At 42.7% G+C, this 20,698-nt stretch overlaps 1 protein-coding gene across 4 annotated transcripts in view; it reads right to left on the minus strand.

Annotated features, from left to right (window-relative positions):
- LOC105484808 (RB binding protein 5, histone lysine methyltransferase complex subunit) overlaps positions 1-12,210 on the minus strand; it is a 36,093-nt gene extending 23,883 nt beyond the window's left edge. For 3 of the 4 annotated variants that reach the window (XM_011746808.3, XM_011746807.3, XM_011746805.3), the window contains exons 1-3: positions 12,044-12,209; positions 6,107-6,132; positions 4,728-4,900 (exon numbers count right to left, since the gene is read on the minus strand). In XM_011746808.3, coding sequence (XP_011745110.1) covers positions 4,728-4,900; positions 6,107-6,132; positions 12,044-12,062 — 218 coding nt within the window. In that variant the 5' untranslated portion in view covers positions 12,063-12,209. Of the gene's footprint in view, positions 1-4,727; positions 4,901-6,106; positions 6,133-12,043 lie in introns of all 4 variants that reach the window. The other variant, XM_011746806.3, reaches the window with a different exon arrangement.
- Positions 12,211-20,698: the final 8,488 nt, after the last annotated feature.

Genomic DNA, 20,698 nt, shown 5'->3' on the forward strand with positions numbered 1-20,698 from the left:
CACTCTGTAGCCCAGGTAGATCTCAGCTCACTTCAACCTCCGCATGCCGGGTTCAAGCGATTCTCCTGCTTCAGCCCCCCAAGTAGCTGGGATTACAGGCGCACGTCACCATGCCTGACTAATTTTTGTATTTTTAGTAGAGACGGGGTTTCACTGTGTTGTAGGGGCTGGTCTCGAACTCCTGACCTCAAGTGATTGGTGAGCCTCGGCCTCCGAAAGTGCTGGGATTACAGGCATGAGCCACTGCGCCCAGCCAGTACCTACCAGTTCTGCTTCTACATCCTGGGCCATTTTTTTCTCTCTTTCATATATCAACTTTACTAATAGTTGAAGTTAGCTATCAGGCCTACTCAAAACTTCTCTTGGTAAAATTTGTTCCCTAATATGCTCAAATAAGGAACAGTTAAATCTATTATGCATCTATACTATGCAATACTCTATAGACACAACTATTTAAAATAATGAGACACAGAGAAATATCCACTATATGGTAAGTGAAAAAGCAAGCTACAGAACAAAATATATTTATTTTTGTTTAAAAACTATTATGTGGATATATGTATTTTTTCCACATATAAAGATATAGATATCTTATAGACAGGATATATTCCACACTCTTTAACAGCGGTTACCCCAAGAAGTAGACAAAGGGCTTTCATTTTGTACTTTGCATATTAATATTTTTAATGGCCAGGTGCAGTGGCTCACGCCTGTAATCTCAGCACTTTGGGAGGCCAAGGAGGGCAGATTACCTGAGATCAGGAGGTCGAGACCAGCCTGGCCAACATGGTGAAATACAAAACTTAGCCGGGTGTGGTGGCATGCTTCTGTAATCCCAGCTACTCAGGAGGCTGAGGTAGGAGAATCACTTGAAACTGGGAGGCGTAGGTTGCAGTGAGCCAAGATTGCACCACTGCACTCCAGCATGGGCAACAGAGCAAGACTCTGTCTCAAAAAAAAAAAAAAAAAAAAAAAAAAAAAAAACACACAACAACTTTTAAATTATCAAGTATAGGTTTTGTGATTTTAAAATGTTAAAAATGTTGGAGGGAGCGGTTGAAAAATCTCTCACTTTATATCCTTTGTCTGACTAATAACACACTTCTGGAAGTCTACTGTAATGAGAAATCATAGACCAAATGCCCATTGGGCATCTCAGATGCTTTTTGGGACATCTCCCATTCATCCAACAACTATCTGAATGGCTACTGTGTATCAGGTACAATGCTAGAAGCTGAGAACATAGCAGTGAAATGGTACACAAGGTTCATATTCTCACAGCACTTACCATCTTAAGGGAAGATACTCTTAACACAAATATTTGCAAAAAACTAACATGAAAATAACGGGAGACATGCAACTATAATAATCTCAAACTCACCACTTCCCCCTCTAATCTTCCATTAATGAGTATCTTCAACCAAGCCAGAAACCTAAGAATCATCTTAACTTTTCCATTTCACTCACTACAATCGAATTAATGACTAAGTCCTCTTATTTCTACCATTTCTACATCTGTCTAACTTGGCTCCTTTCTTACTGCAACACTCATCGTCTCTAGCCTACATCACAGCAGTTCTCCTATGTCCACTCACTGTTGCCCCTTCAATCTCTTTTCTACCTGATGCTCTGAAGTTCTTTTTAAAATAAAAGCTCATCATGTTACTTTCCTGCCAAAATCTCTTAATGACTTCACAGTACATACAAGCTATGGTTCAAATTCATGAGTCTGGCAGAGAGGTTCTCCATGAGGACCTTGGTTTACCTTGGCTCTTGTCATATCATATTTCCCATACCACAACCCAGCTATCCTGATACCTGTAGTTCGCTATCGTACCATACTTGTTTCAAGCTGATATGCCTTTGCCTGTGCAGTGCCCTCTGCTTGGAATATATCTGGCAAACATCTACTTAACATACAAATTTAAAGTTATAAATTATCTGGCTGGGCGTGGCGGCTCACACCTGCAATCCCAGCACTTTGGGAGGCCAAGGAGAGCAGATCACCTTAGGTCAGTAGTTCAAGACCAGTCTGGCCAGCATGGCGAAACCCTGTCTCTACCAAAAATAAAAAAATTAGCCAGGCATGGTGGTGTGCACCTGTTAATTCCAGCTACTCGGGAGGCTGAGGCAGAATTGCCTGAACCCAGGAGGTTGCAGTGAGCCAAGATCGCACCATTGCACTCCAGCCTGGGTGACAGAGCAAGACTCTATCTCAAAAAAATAAAATAAAATAAAGTTATAAATTATCTCATCTATGACAGCTTTTCTGACCGTTAGTCCCCTCCAGTACAATTGATAACTTCCTTCTTTGTGCTTTCATCTCCACTAAATCTTAAATATAGTTATTGTATAGTACATACAAAGCTTTAGTACATGCACCTGTATACAAATCCACCTCCCACTAATCATCAAGAATTTCTCATTTGTTTTTGTGTTCCCAGAGCCTAACACAGCACCTGGTACACAACTCATGGTCAACACCTACTGAATGAATGAATGAATATATAAGAAAAACTATGGCACAAAGACATTCACTAAACATTACGTAATCGAGGAAAAAAAAAAACAGAAAATGGTTAAGTAAATTATGGTTTATCAGACAATACACAGTCATTTAAAAAGTTGTTAAAGGCTACTCAAGCAGAAAAATGTCTAGACAGTATTAGGAGGGAAAAGTAAAATATAGAACATAGCACAATTACAAACTATGCTTTAAAAAATTATCTAGAAACTGAGCAGACATGGTGGCTCACAACTGTAATCCCAGCACTTTGGGAGGCTGAGGTGGGAGGATCGATTGAAGCCAGGAGTTCAAGACAAGCCTAAGCAACATAGCAAGACCTTGTCTCTATAAAAAAATTTTTTAAATTAGCCAGGCATGGTGGCGCACATCTGTAGACCTAGTTACTCAGGAGGATCACTTGAGCCTGGGATTTCAAGGTTGCAGTGAACTGTGATCATGCCTGTGACTAGCCACTGCACTCCTGCCTGGGCCACAGAGCAAGACCCTGTCTCAGAAACAACAACAACAACAAAAATCTATACATAGAAAGTAGTAGTATCTGGTTAGGAGGTCTACAGAAAAGACTAGTTATTTCTGTTTTATTTTCCATGATTTTCTAGAATAAGTATATATTACTATATAATAAAAACACACGTATTTTTAATAGGTAAGAGTTCTTTTTTTTTTTTAAGAGACAAGGTTTATTGTCACCCAGGCACTGGAGTGCAGTGGCACAATCATGGCTCATTACAGCCTAGAACTCCTGGGCTCAAGTGATTCTCCCACTTCAGCCTCCTAAGTAGCCAGGACTACAGACGTGCACCACACACGCAGCTAATTTTTTTACTTTTTGTAGAGATAAGGTCTCACTGTGTTGGTCTCCTGGGCTCAAGGAATCCTCTCATCTCAGCCTCCCAAAGCTCTGGGATTACAGGCATGAGCCAATGCATCTAGCCAGTTCTAAAATTATATTATGATGATGGTTGCACAACTCTGAATATATAAAAACCTGTGAATTGTACACTCTAAATTTTATATTATGTGAAACACATACATACACACATACACACACACACACACACACACACACACACACACACACACACACCCCTACCTCTTAAAACTGTTAAAAATATGTGTATCTATTTAAATCTTTTTTTTTGAAACGGAGTCTTACTCTGTCACCCAGTCTGGAGTACAGTGGATCTCAGCTCACTGCAACCTCTGCCTCCGGGGTTCAAGCAATTCTCTTGCCTCCGTCTCCCAAGTGGCTGGGATTACAGGCACCCGCCACTGTGCCTGGCTAATTTATTTATTTTTAGTAGAGATGGGGTTTCACCATGTTGGTCAGGCCAGTCTCGAACTCCAGACCTCAAGTCACCTACCTGCCTCAGCCTCCCAAAGTGCTCAAATTACAGGCATGAGCCACCATGCCTGTATCTTTATTGCAAGAATACAACAAAAAAGAAACAGAAAGGCGGTGGAAGGAACCTAAGAGATCCAGGCCAGTGCTTCCTGGATTATTAGATATAAGAGAAAAGTTTTGGCCCAAGTCACCAGTACATTACTGGCCAAACTTTACTGTGATTCAAGCCTCCTCCCAATCCAATGCTTTATAATACCATTTAGACAAAAGGAGATAGACTTAACTTTGATCAGATTACGTCCTTTTTTTTGGCCCCAAGTTCATTTAAAAAAAATGCTGCCCCAAAATAAAATTTTCTGAAGCAAATAGTTTCAGAGAGTAAGAGTGAAATCAATGGGAATTCATGTAACAGCAGATTTCAATTGTTTTTACATTTGCTATAAAACCTTAATAACTATATTTCATTGAAGGAATAGTCACACTTGTGATCACTAAAATTACTGAAATTCAATAACCTGGACAAAATTGGACTCGATGACTTCCAAGCTTCTGTCCTAACCGAGATTTTTTATTCTAACACAATTATACTACAATTACAATCTGAAAATATCTCATTTCAGTATTGAGATATTCTCAGCACCTGACACAGATCCATAATACAATGAATTTCTCCCAAGAAAGGTGCTTCAAGGACAGCATGGACTCAGGATCTACAAAAACCATGATAAACTGTATTACTAATGGCTGAATATTTTAAAATCTAAGTATTAAAATATCCACAATGAGATTTGCAAATATGTAGTCATCATTCATTCTCCTAACTCATATTTAAATATTAATTTAAAAATGTCTTACCATAAAGAACACACTGGATGGATGTGTGCACTAATTATTTTAGCAATGCCTCTTGTCAAGAAATCCCAGATGACAATTCGGCCATCATTACAGCCAACTGCAAGCAGTGTGCCCCACCTGTTAAAGGTGCAAGTCAAAGCCATGCTGATACAATCCAAAGTTCCATCAGCTTCCTAAAAATTGAAACAAATACAAGAATAGAGACAACAATAGCCAGGTATCCAAATTATTTCCTAAAGGTTCTTTATCACTTGTAATACTTTTATTGAATATAAATTACACTGTATACCAAAATAATCTCTCTGTGTCTTCTTATATCTACTAAAATGGCCAAAATGAAGAAACGTTTATTAAGGCTAACCACAGATTCTGGAAACAGATGTGATCAATCCCTTACATCACTACTATAACTTTGTATAAACTTTCTGGAGGGCAAATGGGCAAATTATAACAGAAGTATTTAAAAAGTCATATCTATTGATGCAGTCATCATAATTATGGGAATTTATTCCAAGAATTTAAAACAAAAAGAATTTAAAAGAATTTTTTTTAAGAATTAAAAAAAGGCCGGGCGCGGTGGCTCAAGCCTGTAATCCCAGCACTTTGGGAGGCCGAGACGGGCGGATCACGAGGTCAGGAGATCGAGACCATCCTGGTTAACACGGTGAAACCCCGTCTCTACTAAAAAATACAAAAAACTAGCCGGGCGATGTGGCGGACGCCTGTAGTCCCAGCTACTCGGGAGGCTGAGGCAGGAGAATGGCGTGAACCCGGGAGGCGGAGCTTGCAGTGAGCTGAGATCCGGCCACTGCACTCCAGCCTGGGTGACAGCGCGAGACTCCGTCTCAAAAAAAAAAAAAAAAAAAAAAAGAATTAAAAAAAAAAAACCCTGGAATAGCCTACAAAGCATAACATTAGAGAAGTCAAATTATTTCACATCAATACCAAGCTATTTAAAATAACCACAATGTCTATCCTCAAACATTCAAGTGTTACAAAATAGTTTTACACTTAAAAAAGCAAAGCACATGTATAGCATACATTTTGCTTTACTACGTAAAAACATTGATCAAAACAAGAAAAGCACACAAAAAAACCTACGATGGTGTTGTTTGTGAAAAATCCTTCAATGAAAGTTTTTCTTTTATTTAAAGGAAAATGAACTGTAAGATTACAACATCATGATAAGATTTCTAGCCCACACTGCCTATTTCCTCCCTGATCAAAATTATACACTAGTTCCTTATCATAGCAAAAGATATATTATCACACTTAATGCTTCTTTGTCAAAACACAAGGATCAAAAAGTATTTTCTGTTCTAAGATAAACATCCACAAGTTACTATGTTCCTAAAATCACGGCAATACTATACTCTTACCTCTGGATAGTTCTGCCCAAAGGACTCTGCAACAAAGCAAAGAAAGAATTGATGGAACATGTACCACATAGCAAGGATCATACAACTCATGAACAGTGTATAGCAGTGGCTGACAAAACGAAAATGAAACGGGGATATGACGCCCTTTCAGGCATTCCATGAGGCCACATGGATTTAAGATTCTGCTAAGATGACTTGTTTACTCAAAAGTATACAGATGAGCTTTCCTGAGACTATATGACCTGGGATGTTGCAACAGAGTGAAAACAGGAGCAGATATGAGAAGTCCCCCAACTTCTATTCAGGCAAACATTCAAGACAGTTGTAAAAATGTCACAACAGTGGCATTTTCCTCACTAAATACTTTGTTTTTGAAAACAAAGTAACTACTTACATAAACATGTAATGGATTTATTATGGTTATTTCTAAATAATGTGCTTTAAAAATACTATCTCAGTTTTAACTTCTAAATTGGTAAACACTGGTAGGTAGATATCACCTACATAAACAAAAACTCTTTGGCGGTCCTCTACTTTTTAAAAGTATAATGGGATCCCGATACTAAAAAGTTTGACAACTGCTGACATATCCAAGTTAGCAATAGTCTTTCTCCATCATACCCTTTGGGCATTTCACAATTTATTTCCATATTTACTAACATAAGAGCAAGGAGCCGGGCTCGGTGGTTCATGCGTGTAATCTCAGCACTTTGGGAGGCCAAGGCGGGCAGATCACAAGGGAGTTCGAGACCGGCCTAGCCAACATGGTGAAATCCCGTCTCTACTAAAAATATAAAAATTAGCCGGGTGTGGTGGTGTGCACCTGTAATCTCAGCTACTCAGGAGGCTGAGGCAGGAGAATCACTTGAACCTGGGAGGCGGAGGTGGCAGTGAGCTGAGATCATGACACTGCACTCCAACCTGGCTGACAGAACAAGACTCCGTTTCAAAAAAAAAAAAAAAAAGAGCAAGGAAGGGCAAGAGTCAATTCATATCAGTCAAATTATCACAATTACTCTTTGAAACCTTGAAACCTTTACTAAAAGCAGCGATCACACCCCTTCCTAATAACAGCATTTAGGTTGTGACAGCAAATAGTAGTTGATTAAACATGAAATTCTCTTTATTTCTTTCAGTTTTTTGGGGGGTATTTTTGTTTTTTTTTTTTTCTTGACTAGCTTGGTTTTCTTTCTTTGTTTTTTTGAGACAGAGTCTCACTCTGTCACCCAGGCTGGAGTGCAGTGGCACAATCTTGGCTCACCACAGCAGCTGCTTCCCAGGTTCAAGCGCTTCTCCTGCCCCAGCCTCCCGAGCAGCAGCTGGGATTACAGGCACATGGCACCATGCCCGGCTAGCTAATTTTGTATTTTTAGTAGAGATGTGGTTTGGCCATGTTGGCCAGGCTGGTCTCAAACTTCTGACCTCAAGGTATCCACCTGCCTCAGCCTCCCAAAGTGCTAGGATTACCGGCGTGAGCCACCACGCCCGGCCTAGTCCTTACAAATTTATGTGTAAAAAGCCCATGTGGTGGCTCACGCTTGTAATCCCAGCACTTTCGGAGGCCGAGGCGGGTGGATCACCTGAGGTCGGGAGTTCAAAACCAGTCAGACCAACATGGAGAAACCCTGTCTCTACTAAAAATACAAAATTAGCCAGGCGTGGTGGCACATGCCTGTAATCCCAGCTACTCCAGAGGCTGAGGCAGGGGAACCTCTTGGACCTGGGAGGCAGAGGTTGCAGTGAGCTGAGATCGTACCATTGCATTCCAGCCTGGACAAGAGGGAAACTCTTGTCTCAAAAAAAAAAAAAAATAAAAATAAACAAATTTATGTGTAAATGTGTTTATATGAGCAAAGAAAAAGGTATAAAAGGATAAACCCCACTTAAAATTTGGGATGGGGAGACTTTTTTCTGTATGTGTGTATATATATATCCATATATATATCCATATAGATATCCATATATGTATTTATTTGAGACAGAGTTCGCTCTTGTCCCCCACGTTGTAATGCAATGATGTCGGCTCCCCTCAACCTCTGTCTCGCAGGTTCAAGTGATTCTCCTGCCTCAGCCTCCTGAGTAGCTGGGATTACAGGCACGGGCTGCCATGCACGGCTAATTTTTGTATTTTTAGTAGAGACAGGGTTTCACTATCTTGGACAGGCTGGTCTTGAACTCCTGACCTCAGGTGATCCACCCGCTTTGGCTTCCCAAAGTGCTGGGATTACAGGTGTGAGCCACTGCACCTGGCCTCAACTGCTTGTAATTGCTTTTAGCTGGATTCCCATAGCTCATTCATTTATTGTGGTTCTATATGATACACAGTTACTTGTTTGTCTCTCCTCTTAGCTCTATTTACCAGGGCAAAACTGGTATCTTATTTCAATGTTTCAATGTTTTTCAAACAGTAGGACTCAACCCACCATAAATGGATACATTAATTTAGTGAGTTGGAACAAGTGTTTCAATAGATTAGAAAATATCAGCCAGGTGCAGTGGCTCACCCCTGTAATCCCAGCACTTTGGGAGGCCAAGGCGGGCAGATCACGAGGTCAGGAGTTTGAGACCAGCTGAGGCAACATGGTGAAACTCCGTCTCTACTAAAAACACAAATAAAAAAAATTAGCCGGGCATGGTGGCACATGCCTGTAATCCCAGCTACTCGGGAGGCTGAGGCAGGAGAATTGCTTGAACCCAGGAGGCGGACGTTGCAGTGAGCCAAGATCACGCCATTGCACTCTAGCCTGGGCGACAGAAGCAAGACTCCGTCTAAAGGGGGGAAAAAAAAAAGAAAAGAAAATATCAGAGGACACTGAACATAACAAGGATTAAGTATAATCCTAAGAAATTTAGTTACACGTGTGTGTGTGTATGTACATATAGTGAACTGTGATAGAATATATATTTCTTACTGTGATTTGTGGTAAAAATAAGTTTGACAAATGATCTTATTTAACTGTATCTCCAGTGCACACAGCAGGGGCTCAAAAAGTGGTTGCAGAAGTAAAACTAGTGTCTACCTATGAGCCACTTGAGTAACCACCTTAAAAATACATTGTCATTCATTTCCTTCATCTGGCCAGATGTCCTTCAATATGCTTCCACAATCACATTACTTCTGTTCCTTTTCTTTTATCTGTAGTCATTAACTTTCTCACTTTAAAATACAGTCATTTTCAGAGATTGTTATCTTTCGGACCCAGGCTTCTTTAATTTGTCTAACCTTCCAATGCTAAATATTCCTTCCTGGCTGGGCACGGTGGCTCACACCTGTAATCCCAGCACTTTCGAAGGCCAAGGTGGGCAAATCACTTGAGATCGGGAGTTCCTGACCAGCCTGGCCAACATGGTGAAACCCAGTCTCTACTAAAACTACAAAAAATACAGCCAAGTGTGGCGTTAGGTGCCTGTAATCCCAGCTACTCAGGAGGGCTGAGGTAGGAGAATCAGTTGAACCTGGGAAGCGCAAGTTGTGGTCAGTCGATTGTGCCACTGCACGCCAGCCTGGGCAACAGAGCAAGACTCCGTCTCAAAAGATGAATAAAAATAAATATTCCTTCCTAAGTTTTATCCTAATGAATCTTCTGTATCATTCAAGAAAAGCCTTTTGCAAGTCCCTGCTACTCTTTCAAAGTGCTAGTGTCATCACCTTTCTTCCATCCTTAAGTTTTTAAAAATAAGGGTCAACCTTTTGCCCTTGTCTCCCACACCATTCTAAAATCACTGTAATCTGGCTTCTGTTCCAAGCTGCCAAAGGACTAATCAGAGCAACCCATTCTAAGCCCTCAGACTCAGCTGCTCTGATTGGCTTCTATGAAGACACCACACCAATCTGTACTCTCTTCTTCCTCTACATAGATTAATACATGGAAGGCACTTGAAAATCTGCCTAGCTCAGAGAAAGTACTTTATAACTGTTAGCTAACTTATTATCTTCATTTATTCCTCCTCTTAACCCCTAACTACAGATTGTGTGCTTGGCAATTTTCTTTTCTCCCCCTCCCACTTTTTCCCTTAATCATGCCTCCATCTATTCACAAGGTTTCAATGAGCCCATCTGTAAGATTACAAATCTCTCCCATAAATCCAAACCTGTCTCCTGACCCCTAGACCACATTCAACATCTCCAAAGCTGTCTTTTTCCAATGTCCTTACACTTTATCAATAGCATCACTATTTGCTCTCACCATTTTTCACGTAACTCTCTTACTCATCACCACTACATGCAATCTATTTGTCATCCCTACCTCCTCAACGTCTTTTCTATTTCCTAGCTCAGGCCTTCCTTATCACTCATGTAATCTACCCCTCCAACCTGGTTTTACACTCCTCCAAAGCTGAACTCCACATCGCTGTCAGACAAACCTTACAGACTCATAGCTCTGACTGAGTTACTAAGTCAAAACCCTTCAATAGATCTACCCTACCTTCCCTAAAAACTCCAAACTTTTCAGCTGGGCATTCGAGAACCAACACAAAATAGATGGCACCAATCCCATCCCTTGGCATTCTCTTTATCCACAACCTGGCCAAGCAGGAAAATTCATCCCTCCCATATCTTCATACTTCAGCCTGTTGATATTTTACCAACCTTAAAAATCCACTTAAGGCAGGACACTTTGGGAAGCTGAGGTGGATGGATTGCTTGGGGCCAGGAGTTTGAGACCAGCCTGGCCAACGCAGTGAAACCCCATCGCTACTAAAAATACAAAAATTAGCCAGGTGTGGCAGTGCGCACCTGTAGTACCAGCTACTCAGGAGGCTGAAGCATGAGAATCACTTGAACACAGGAGATGGAGGTTGCAGTGAGCCAAGACTATGCCACTGCCCTCCAGCCTGGGCGACAGCGCGAGACTGTCTTAAAAACAACAACAACAACAAAAAACTTAAAACTCCAACTCCTCCACAGGTTTTGGGGGTTTGTTTTTCCTGGTTGACTTCTTCCCTTGCCCCAAAGACATTCACTCTCTGTTCCAAACATTCTTAGCAACTGGTAATGGTTCTTTCAGGCCTGCCTACATTCTGCAATATCCTACGGCTATTTTACATAATCACCTTAAACTCCCTGCTTAATGAAAAGCTCTTTAAGGGCAAAGACCATTTTTTATGTATCTTTGCAGCGCTTTTGACAACACATCTTCTGATTTTCTTTAAAGAGAAACCTAACCATTAGGAACAGCAAGTCGGGCAGAAGTCCTTGAAAACCTCAGTTACCCCTAGGATACCATGCTAAACGTCACCTAATGAAAGTCCAGGAGAAAGGACCTACAGTTTTTAAATAATCTGGATAGGAGGTAAGGAGGAAATAGACTCTAAGTGAGGATGACAAAAGACAACTTCCTCCATATTTCACACTTCAATGTTTTACACACCGTCCCTAGTAAAGGACCTTAAACAGAAAGTTAGGATAATTGGATTCCAGTGCCAACTATGCCATTTACTTGCTTAGTGCCTAGCCATTACCCTCTAAGCCTTTATTCATCCGTTCAATGAGAGGCTTCTACCAGAAGAACTCCAAGTCCCCTCCTTGGACATCTCGTTTCTACAAAAAGATTAACCTGTCCAGGAACCCAATTCCCTGACAAGTCTTCAAAGCTTCATCCCAAGCCTCACTTCTTCAAATTCCATCTCCAACAACTCTGGTCCTGGCTGCTCTGGGCTACTTCAACACCTGTGATCCTTATAATCAAACCTAAGTCACAAACTGTCTGTCCCCATCGCTCCATAATTGATACGAAAGTGGCCTCGGGAGGGGCAATGCAATCTACTCCGGCAGAAGGTGCGCTTCCTCCTCCTGCTGCTGCTCCACATCAGGTGTGCCCAATGATCCATAGCAGACCAGTGTCCCTAAGGTTGCAGCCTGACTCCCCTCCCGCCTGGGTTCCCTCCTTTCCAGTACTCAACGCTTCTCTATAACGCAACCACAGCCCTTCTCACCCAGCAACTCGAGGTTCATCCCTGCGGACTGTGACCGCCCGGTCTCAGCTCCGGCAACAACGCCTTCTCCCCGGCCGGCTTCAGCAACTTGCGTCTAAGGGGTGGACGCCGCGAAGAGCCTGGCGCAAGCTCCGGAGACTTTCGGACTTAGAAGGCCCTGCGGCTTCCGCTTTCTTCCCCCGCCTTCCTTGTTCGTTTCAGGTGGGCTGCCCAAATATATGCCTGACCAAAATCAAGAATAAACTTCTTCGGAAACAATTAATTATGATCTTTGCTGAGGTACAACAAAGTTATCGTCACTAGGGACTTTAAATAGCGAGAGAATTTAAGGCTATTTGCTCCGGGAACATGTAGATGAGCTAGAAATTCCAGGCATACAGTTAACCTACTAGTTCTTGGCCTGTTGTGTTCAGCGGAGTTGTCCGGGCGGGCTACCTCAGATTTCGCAGGAAAGGTTCCGGGCAAGTCCTACTAATGCAGGAAAGCAGGGAAGGTCGTCCCCTAGTGCTCAGGTGTCTAGCGTCTCTGACCTCACCAACGCGCGTACTTACCCTGAATGTAGGCGGCGTTGCAGGCTGTTTCAGTCTCGTGAAAAGTATTTCTCATTTGTAAAGATATGCCATTAATCCTACAGAAAGGTACGACAACATATTTAGGCCTGTTTATGTTAGGATAATAAAAACCTTACTATCTAAGATTTTACCGTTTACCCAGTGTTAACTGGGACGCTGTGAAAAAGAATTGGAATGAGGGGTGGACTGAGTTTCCCGGAGCTCAATCATACAGAACTCCAACGAGATACCCAAAGCAATTAGAGAAGGCCAGTTACTGGTATCTAACGAAGGAGCAAATTTTATGTGAATAAATTCCTACTATAAATGCTGTGGCTCATCAGAAAAAGGAAAGAACGTCAAAGGCTCGCTACAGAAAATAGTACTCGGTCTAGGTCTCCGACAATGGAAAAGTACACATACACAAGGTTATTAATTGCCGTATTGTCTGCAATTGCAAACTTTTGGAAACAATAATGAAACTTTTGAATTAGGGAGCCCAGCATTTTCATTTTTGCACAGGGTCCTGCAAAATTATATAGCTAGTCCAGTCCGCCTCTGCTTGACAAATTTGCAGAAAAAGAAGCCTCATTCACACAGTGCACCCTGTCCCCGGGCCCCAGTTGATTGCTCTTTCAGTAAGCTCCTGACCTAAGCTCAACCCAATTAAATTCCTTTCCCAAGAATTTGGAATGGGAATTAAGTGGCCCCCACAGTCTGACACATCGATCGAAGAGAGTAAGTGTGAATTACGGAGCTACTTAAGGCTCCTAATAATAGATGGACACCATGGTAATTGGCTGCAGGTTGCAGAATGAAGCAGAGGTCCAGAAATAAGTCAAAGATAAAATACTTTGTGTATCTAATTAGTTCCCGAGAACATGTTACATTAATGTCTTCTATTTCCATTATCCTTGGACCTTTATAAAGTATGCCTTTTGCAGCCGGGCGCGGTGGCTCACGCCTGTAATCCCAGCACTTTGGGAGGCCGAGGCGGGCGGATCACCTGAGGTCAGGAGTTCGAGACCAGCCTGATAAACATGGAGAAACCCTGTCTCTACTAAAAATACAAAATTAGTTGGGTGTGGTGGCTCAGCTACTCAGGAGGCTGAGGCAGGAGAATCGTTTGAACCCGGGAGGGGGAGGTTTCGGTGAGCCAACATCGCACCATTGCACTCCAGCCTGGGTAACAGAGTGAGACTCCGTCTCAAAAAAAAAAAAAATCCACAGTTTTTCTACTCTCCAAAGATAAAGGAAAACTTTGCATAAAGGCAAAAGCAACAAAGAAAAATATTATGTGAAAACAACAGCCTAGTTTCCTCTAAATTCTCTGACTCTCAAATCCAAAGTAATCATATCTATGTATTTAAAGATATGGTCTCACTCCGTCGCCCAGGCTGGAATGCAATGAAGAAACCATAGCTCACTACTGGAACCTTAAATTCCTGGGCACAAGTGATCCTCCTGCCTCAGCCTCCCAAAACGCAGGGATTACACTACCATGCCTGATTCCAATGTAATAATTTTTATAGATCGGATGCTAATATAGCTGATGAAGTTAAAATTAAAGCTGTTAAAAATAAAAATAGGCCAGGCGCAGTGGCTCACGCCTGTAATCTCAGCACTTTGGGAGGTGGAGGCCAGGCGTATCACGAGGTCAGAAGTTCTAGACCAGCCTGACCAACATGGTGAAACCCCGTCTCTACTAAAAATACAAAAATTAGCCGGGCGTGGTGGCGCATGCCTGTAATCCCAGCTACTAGGGAAGCTGAGGCAGGAGAATTACTTGAACCTGGGAGGTAGAGGTTTCGTTGAGCCAAAATCATGCCATTGCACTCCAGCCTGGGTGACAGCAAGACTTCATCTCAAAATAAATAAATAAATAAATAAATAAATAAAATGAAGATAAAAATAGTGTTAGAAAAACCCTGAGGAATTTTCTTTTTCTTTTTTTTTTTTTTTTTTTTGAGAGGGAGTCTTGCTCTTGTCACCCAGGCTGGAGTGCAATGGTGCAATCTCAACTCAGCACCTGGCCCGCTGAGGGATTTTCAATACACCTTTTTCCTAACACTTACCTCTTTTTCCCTTTCTTTTTTTTTTTTTTTTTTTTTTTTTGTTGAGACAGAGTCTCGCTTTGTCGCCCAGACTGGAGTGCAGTGGCCGGATCTCAGCTCACTGCAAGCTCCGCCTCCCGGGTTCACGCCATTCTCCTGCCTCAGCCTCCAGAGTAGCTGGGACTACAGGCGTCCGCCACCTCGCCCGGCTAGTTTTTGTATTTTTTAGTAGAGACGGGGTTTCACCGTGTTAGCCAGGATGGTCTCGATCTCCTGACCTTGTGATCCGCCCGTCTCGGCCTCCCAAAGTGCTGGGATTACAGGCTTGAGCCACCGCGCCCGGCCCTCTTTTTCCCTTTCTACCCCTCAGTCCTGTTTGAACTTTCTTTTTTTTTTTTCTTTTTCTTTTTCTTTTTTTTTTTTTTGAGACAGAGTCTCATTCTGTCATCCAGGCTGGAGTGCAGTGGCATAATCACAGCTCGCTGCAGCTCAACCTCCAGGCTCAAGTGATTTTCTCACCTCAGTCCCCCCAAGTAGCTTGGACTATAGGCAGGTACCAACATGCCCAGCTAATTTTTGTATTTTTTGTAAAGACGGGGATTCGCCATGTTGCCCAGGCTGGACTCGAACCCCTGGGCTCAAGCTATCTGCCCACATCAGCCCTGCAAAGTGCTGCTATTGCAGGTGGTGAGTCACCATACCTGGCCTTTTATCACACTCCTTAGCCTCCCAAAGTGCTAGGATTACAGACGTGAGCCACCGCGCCCAGCTATTATGCCTTTATGCCCGTTTTAAGTTGTTTCCATGGTTAATTGCTTAATTCTGATGCAGTTTCTGAAAACTCCACAAGCAAAATCCTAGAGTGTTGTGTCTTCAGTTCTGGCCAGGTGCAGTGGCTCATGTCTGTAATCCCAGCACTTTGGGAGGCTAAGGCGGGTGGATCGCTTGAGGTTAGGAGTTCGAGACCAACCTAGCCCACATGGTGAAACCCCGTCTCTACTAAAAGTACAAAAATTAGCTGGGCATGGTGGCATGTGCTTGTAATCCCAGCTATTGGGGGGCTGAGACAGGAGGATCGCTTGAATCTGGGAGGCAGAGGTTGCAGTGAGCCGAGATCATACCACTGCACTCCAGCCTGGGCAACAGAGCGAGACTGTGTCTCAAAAAAAAAAAAAAAAAAAATACAGATTTCTCATAACTTTAGGATCATATCATTTGGACTAGGTAAGAATTCTCAGAACTCTAATAAAAGGAATGACTGGTTTATAAAACTGCTAACCCAAACAGGACAAGAATTAATTGAAGGCTGGGGCAGTGCCTCGTGCCTGTAAATCCCAGCACTTTGGGAGGCCAAGGCAGGCGGATCCCTTGAGCCCAAGAGTTTGAGGCCTGCCTAGGCAACATAAGGAAACTCTGTCTCTACAAAAAATACAAAAATTAGCAGGACATAGTGGTGTGTGTCTGTAGTCCCAGCTACTTGGGAGGCTGAGGTGGAAGGATTGCTTAAGCCTGGGAGGGGGAGGTTGCAGTGAGCTGAGACTGCACCACTGCACTTCAGCCTAGGCAACAGAGTGAGACCCTGTCTCAAATATATAAATAAATAATTGAATACCAAGAAAATACTTTGCCAAATTGTCATACTAAATCAGCCAGTGTGGAAATTGTTAAGATGTACAATTTGAATAAATTCCATGGTCCAACTCAAATTACCTATGCTAACCCATCTAATAAACCATACTATGCACCTAAATTAGAGAAACAAAGCTGATATTAAAATATAAGTCCAATATTAGGCACAGACTCATGGAGAACCCTGATGGCTGCCTGGCCCTTCCTAAGGCCTTAAAGCCTCCATTATTAAGCTTTCCATGATTCATCACGAAGAGATAAAATGTTCCAAATTAAACGTGTGTGTGTGTGTGTGAGAGTGGGTGTGTGTGATGACTGTTCTAAATTGCTAAAATAGTTTATGACCAATGTTTGGTTGTTAAACCCATAATTCTGGGAAGATGAACACAACTTCAAGTACATTTCTGCTACCTGATAGGTCATGTAAACCTTTAGAGAGGAATTTTATTCAATTTTCATTTTCAGTACATGTTTTCTGGTTGTAGTGATAGAAGTACTAATACTTGTTTCATTGGACAAGTTGTAAAAACAGTTTTATTTATTTATTTTGTTTTTTTATTTTAATTTTTTTTGAGACGAAGTTTCACTCTGGTTGCCCAGGCTGGAGTGCAATGGCACAGTCTCGGCTCACTGCAACCTCTGTCTCCCACCTCCTGGGTTCAAACAATTCTACTGCCTCAGCCTCCCTAGTAGCTGGGATTACAGGCGCCTGCCACCACGCCCAGCTAATTTTTTCTATTTTTAGTAGAGATGGGGTTTCACCATGTTGGCCAGGCTGGTCTTGAACTCCTGACCTCAGGTGATGCGCCCACCTTGGCCTACCAAAGTGCTGGGATTACAGGCATGACTCACCGCACCCGGCCTATTTATTTATTTACTTATTTATTTTTCAGACAGAGTTTTGCTCTTGTTGCCCAGGCTGGAGTGTAATGGTACAGTCTTGACTCACTGCAACCTCTGCCTCCCAGATTCAAGTGATTCTCCTGCCTCAGCCTCTCAAGTAGCTGGGATTACAGGCATGTGCCACCACACCCAGCTAATTTTGTATTTTTAGTAGAGATGGTGTTTCATTATGTTGGCCAGGCTGGCCTTGAACCCCAGACCTCAGGTGATCCACCCTCCTTGGCCTCCCAAAGTGTTGGGATTATAGGCGTGAGCCACGGCATCCGGTCATAAAACAGTTTTGTTTTTTTGTGGTTTTTTTGAGATAGAATGTCCCTCTGTTGCCCAGGCTGGAGTGCAATGGCGTGATCTCGGCTCACTGCAACCTCCGCCTCCCAGATGCAAGCGATTCTCCTGCCTCAGCTTCCTGAGTTGCTGGTATTACAGGCGCCTGCCACCATTCCCGGCTAATATTTGTATTTTTAGTAGAGATGGGGTTTCACCATGTTGGCCAGGCTGGTCTCAAACTCCTGACCTCAGGCGATCCTCCTGCCTTGGCCTCCCAAAGTGTTGGGATTACAGGCGTGAGCCACCAAGGCCGGCCAGTTTTTTAAAAAGGATTACAGATACAATAACATTAGGCAAAGCTAACTGAATTGACTAGATTGCCTTCGTCAAAGGTATTATAGATTGATGACAATCAGATCCACTTCCAGTAGAAGATGGAAGTTGACCCCTTATGAAATAAATAGTCACTGGAAAGGCCTATGCACCTAATAATAGAATGTCATGTATCTTCTGCTACTAAATACTGATATGATTAAATACTACAAGGTTTTAATGCATTATGTCAAAGTGTATTTTCACCAGGTTAAAAAAAACTTTCATGGGCCGGGTGCGGTGGCTCAAGCCTGTAATCCCAGCACTTTGGGAGGCCAAGACGGGCGGATCACAAGGTCAGGAGATCGAGACCATCCTGGCTAACACGGTGAAACCCCGTCTCTACTAAAAAATACAAAAAACTAGCCAGGCGAGGTGGCGGGCGCCTGTAGTCCCAGCTACTTGGGAGGCTGAGGCAGGAGAATGGCATAAACCCGGGAGGCGGAGCTTGCAGTGAGCTAAGATCCGGCCACTGAGCTCCAGCCTGGGCAGCAGAGCGAGACTCCGTCTCAAAAAAAAAAAAAAAAACTTTCATGGTCCACTGACTGAGGACAAGCAAACATTTCACAATCTAGAACCTGGAGATCGATTGGGTCTTCTGAGGGCAACATCACAAAAAAACTGCCCTTACCAACAATGCAGCAAAACTTTGAGATCCTGAACCTTGGTCTCATAATCTCACAACTCAGAAGGGCCGCCTCCAGACTCTTGGAACTGTATACCGATTGGAAACCTTAAGGTAAAGCTAAACAGGGAAGTTTCTTTCCTGAAGCAGATGGCATCCCAGATGTGGACAGCTTTTTCTCAAGATCATGGATCAAGATTGTACTATCATGAGACTCTTACCTCTCAAATTTTTCTTGCTTGTGCCTGTATGAACAATAGAACTGAAAAAGGGATCTCATGTGTGCACTCATGGGGTATACTTTTATTTGTAGAGGATTTTGCAGCCATTCTTATACATGGACAATCTTACACTTTGATGGAAGATAAAAGGCCTGTGTCAGGGGAAAAAGAAAGAAAATTCTCAGAAGCACTTTATTAAGCACTTAATTTATCCTTTTTTTTTTTTTTTTTTTTTCTGAGACAGTGTCTTACTCTGTCACCCAGGCTGGAGTGCAGTGGTGCAATCATGGCTCACTACAGCCTCTACCTCCTGGGCTCTGGTGATCATCCCACCTCAGCCTTCCAAGCAGCTGAGACTACAGGCATGTGCCACCATGCCTGGCTAATTTTTTTATCTTTTGTACAGACAGGGTTTCACCATGCTGCCTAGGCTAGTCTCAAACTCCTGGACTCAAGCAATCTGCCCACCTCAGCCTTCCAGAGTGCTAGGATTACAGGGATGAGCCACTGTGCCTGGCCTTAATTTGTCTTTAAGCACCAGGATACACTAAACTTTCTGGAGCTAGGAAACAAAAGATAATTAGCTAGAAAAGAAAGGAAAATGGGAATATAGTGAACTTCTCTCCAGTTCATTAATATCTTAAGGGAATGCCTAATCAATTCTTTGAACATAAGCTTCTTGAAGGCAAGCAGCCTACTCTGTTTTGTTTCCAAGTGTCTAGATTAGTGCTTGGCACACTGTACATGCTCAATAAATAATTGTTGATCAATAAACAACCACAGGAACAATTTATGAACTATAATTCTCATCCTAGGCTTTTTTTTTATTACTTTATGTTATTATCTAAAAAGAGTACACAACTTTGAAACTAACTCACTGTACATTTTATAAGTGATAAAGACAAAATACCTAGCATATTCAAAGCCACGTGTTAGCTTATATTAATTGCAATCCAAATTTGCACACTGAGTTCAGCTTACCAATCCAATTAATCAAAATGGATCAAAAGCTGATCAGGGGAAGACAGAGGAAAATGATATGCAGACAGGTCCTATCTTTATTTTAAACTTTTATCTTATTTTTTTCATCATAGCCTCTTTTTGGCATTAATTCTGACTTTTCAAAATATTGAGTTTTGGAGTGCCCCCTTAAATTCTGCACACCAAACAAGTGCCCCACTTGTCCCACAGCAGAGGCCTCAGACAAGTCCACAATAAGCACCAGAGGAGGAATGGTCCTTCCGAGTCATACCAAATGAAGGTCAGAGGGCCAGGCCATTGTACCCGTGAATGACCAGCCATTGAACGCAGACTGGTTTTGCCAAGGAGGCAACACCTTGTGAGAGCCAACTCTTGACTGCTGAAGGCAATTTGTGGAGAGGAACTTGGCTGTGAGCTATCAGCATCCAACACCCCTTCCGGCTGGGAGACATTCCTGACAGCTTGTTCCTCAAGGGGCAATATGGGAGGCACAATAACTTTTTAGTTCTGCTATTATTATTATTATTATTTTTGAGACAGAGTCTCGCTCTGTTGCCCAGGCTGGAGTGCAATGGCGTGATCTCGGCTCACTGCAACCTCCTCCTCCTGGGTTCAAGCAATTCTCCTGCCTCAGCCTCCTGAGTAGCTGGGATTATAGGCATGAGCCCCCTCACCCAGCTAATTTTTGTATTTTTAGTAGAGAGGGGTTTCACCATGTTGTCCAGGCTGGTCTCGAACTCCTGACCTCAGGTGATCCACTTGCCTTGGCCTCCCAAAGTGCTGGGATTACAGGCATGAGCCACTGCACCTGGCCAACTTTAGACATTTCTCTATTGTTAAATTACTACAAGTGTATTAGCTTTGTAATTCAACTCATTAACATATTGAGTCTTTTTTTTTTTTTTTTTTTTTTGAGACGGAGTCTAGCTCTGTTGCCCAGGCTGGAGTGCAGTGGCCAGATCTCAGCTCACTGCAAGCTCTGCCTCCTGGGTTTACGCCATTCTCCTGGCTCAGCCTCCCGAGTAGCTGGGACTACAGGCGCCTGCCACCTC

Source organism: Macaca nemestrina, chromosome 1, assembly GCF_043159975.1.
Source record: "Macaca nemestrina isolate mMacNem1 chromosome 1, mMacNem.hap1, whole genome shotgun sequence".
Lineage (NCBI taxonomy): Eukaryota > Metazoa > Chordata > Mammalia > Primates > Cercopithecidae > Macaca > Macaca nemestrina.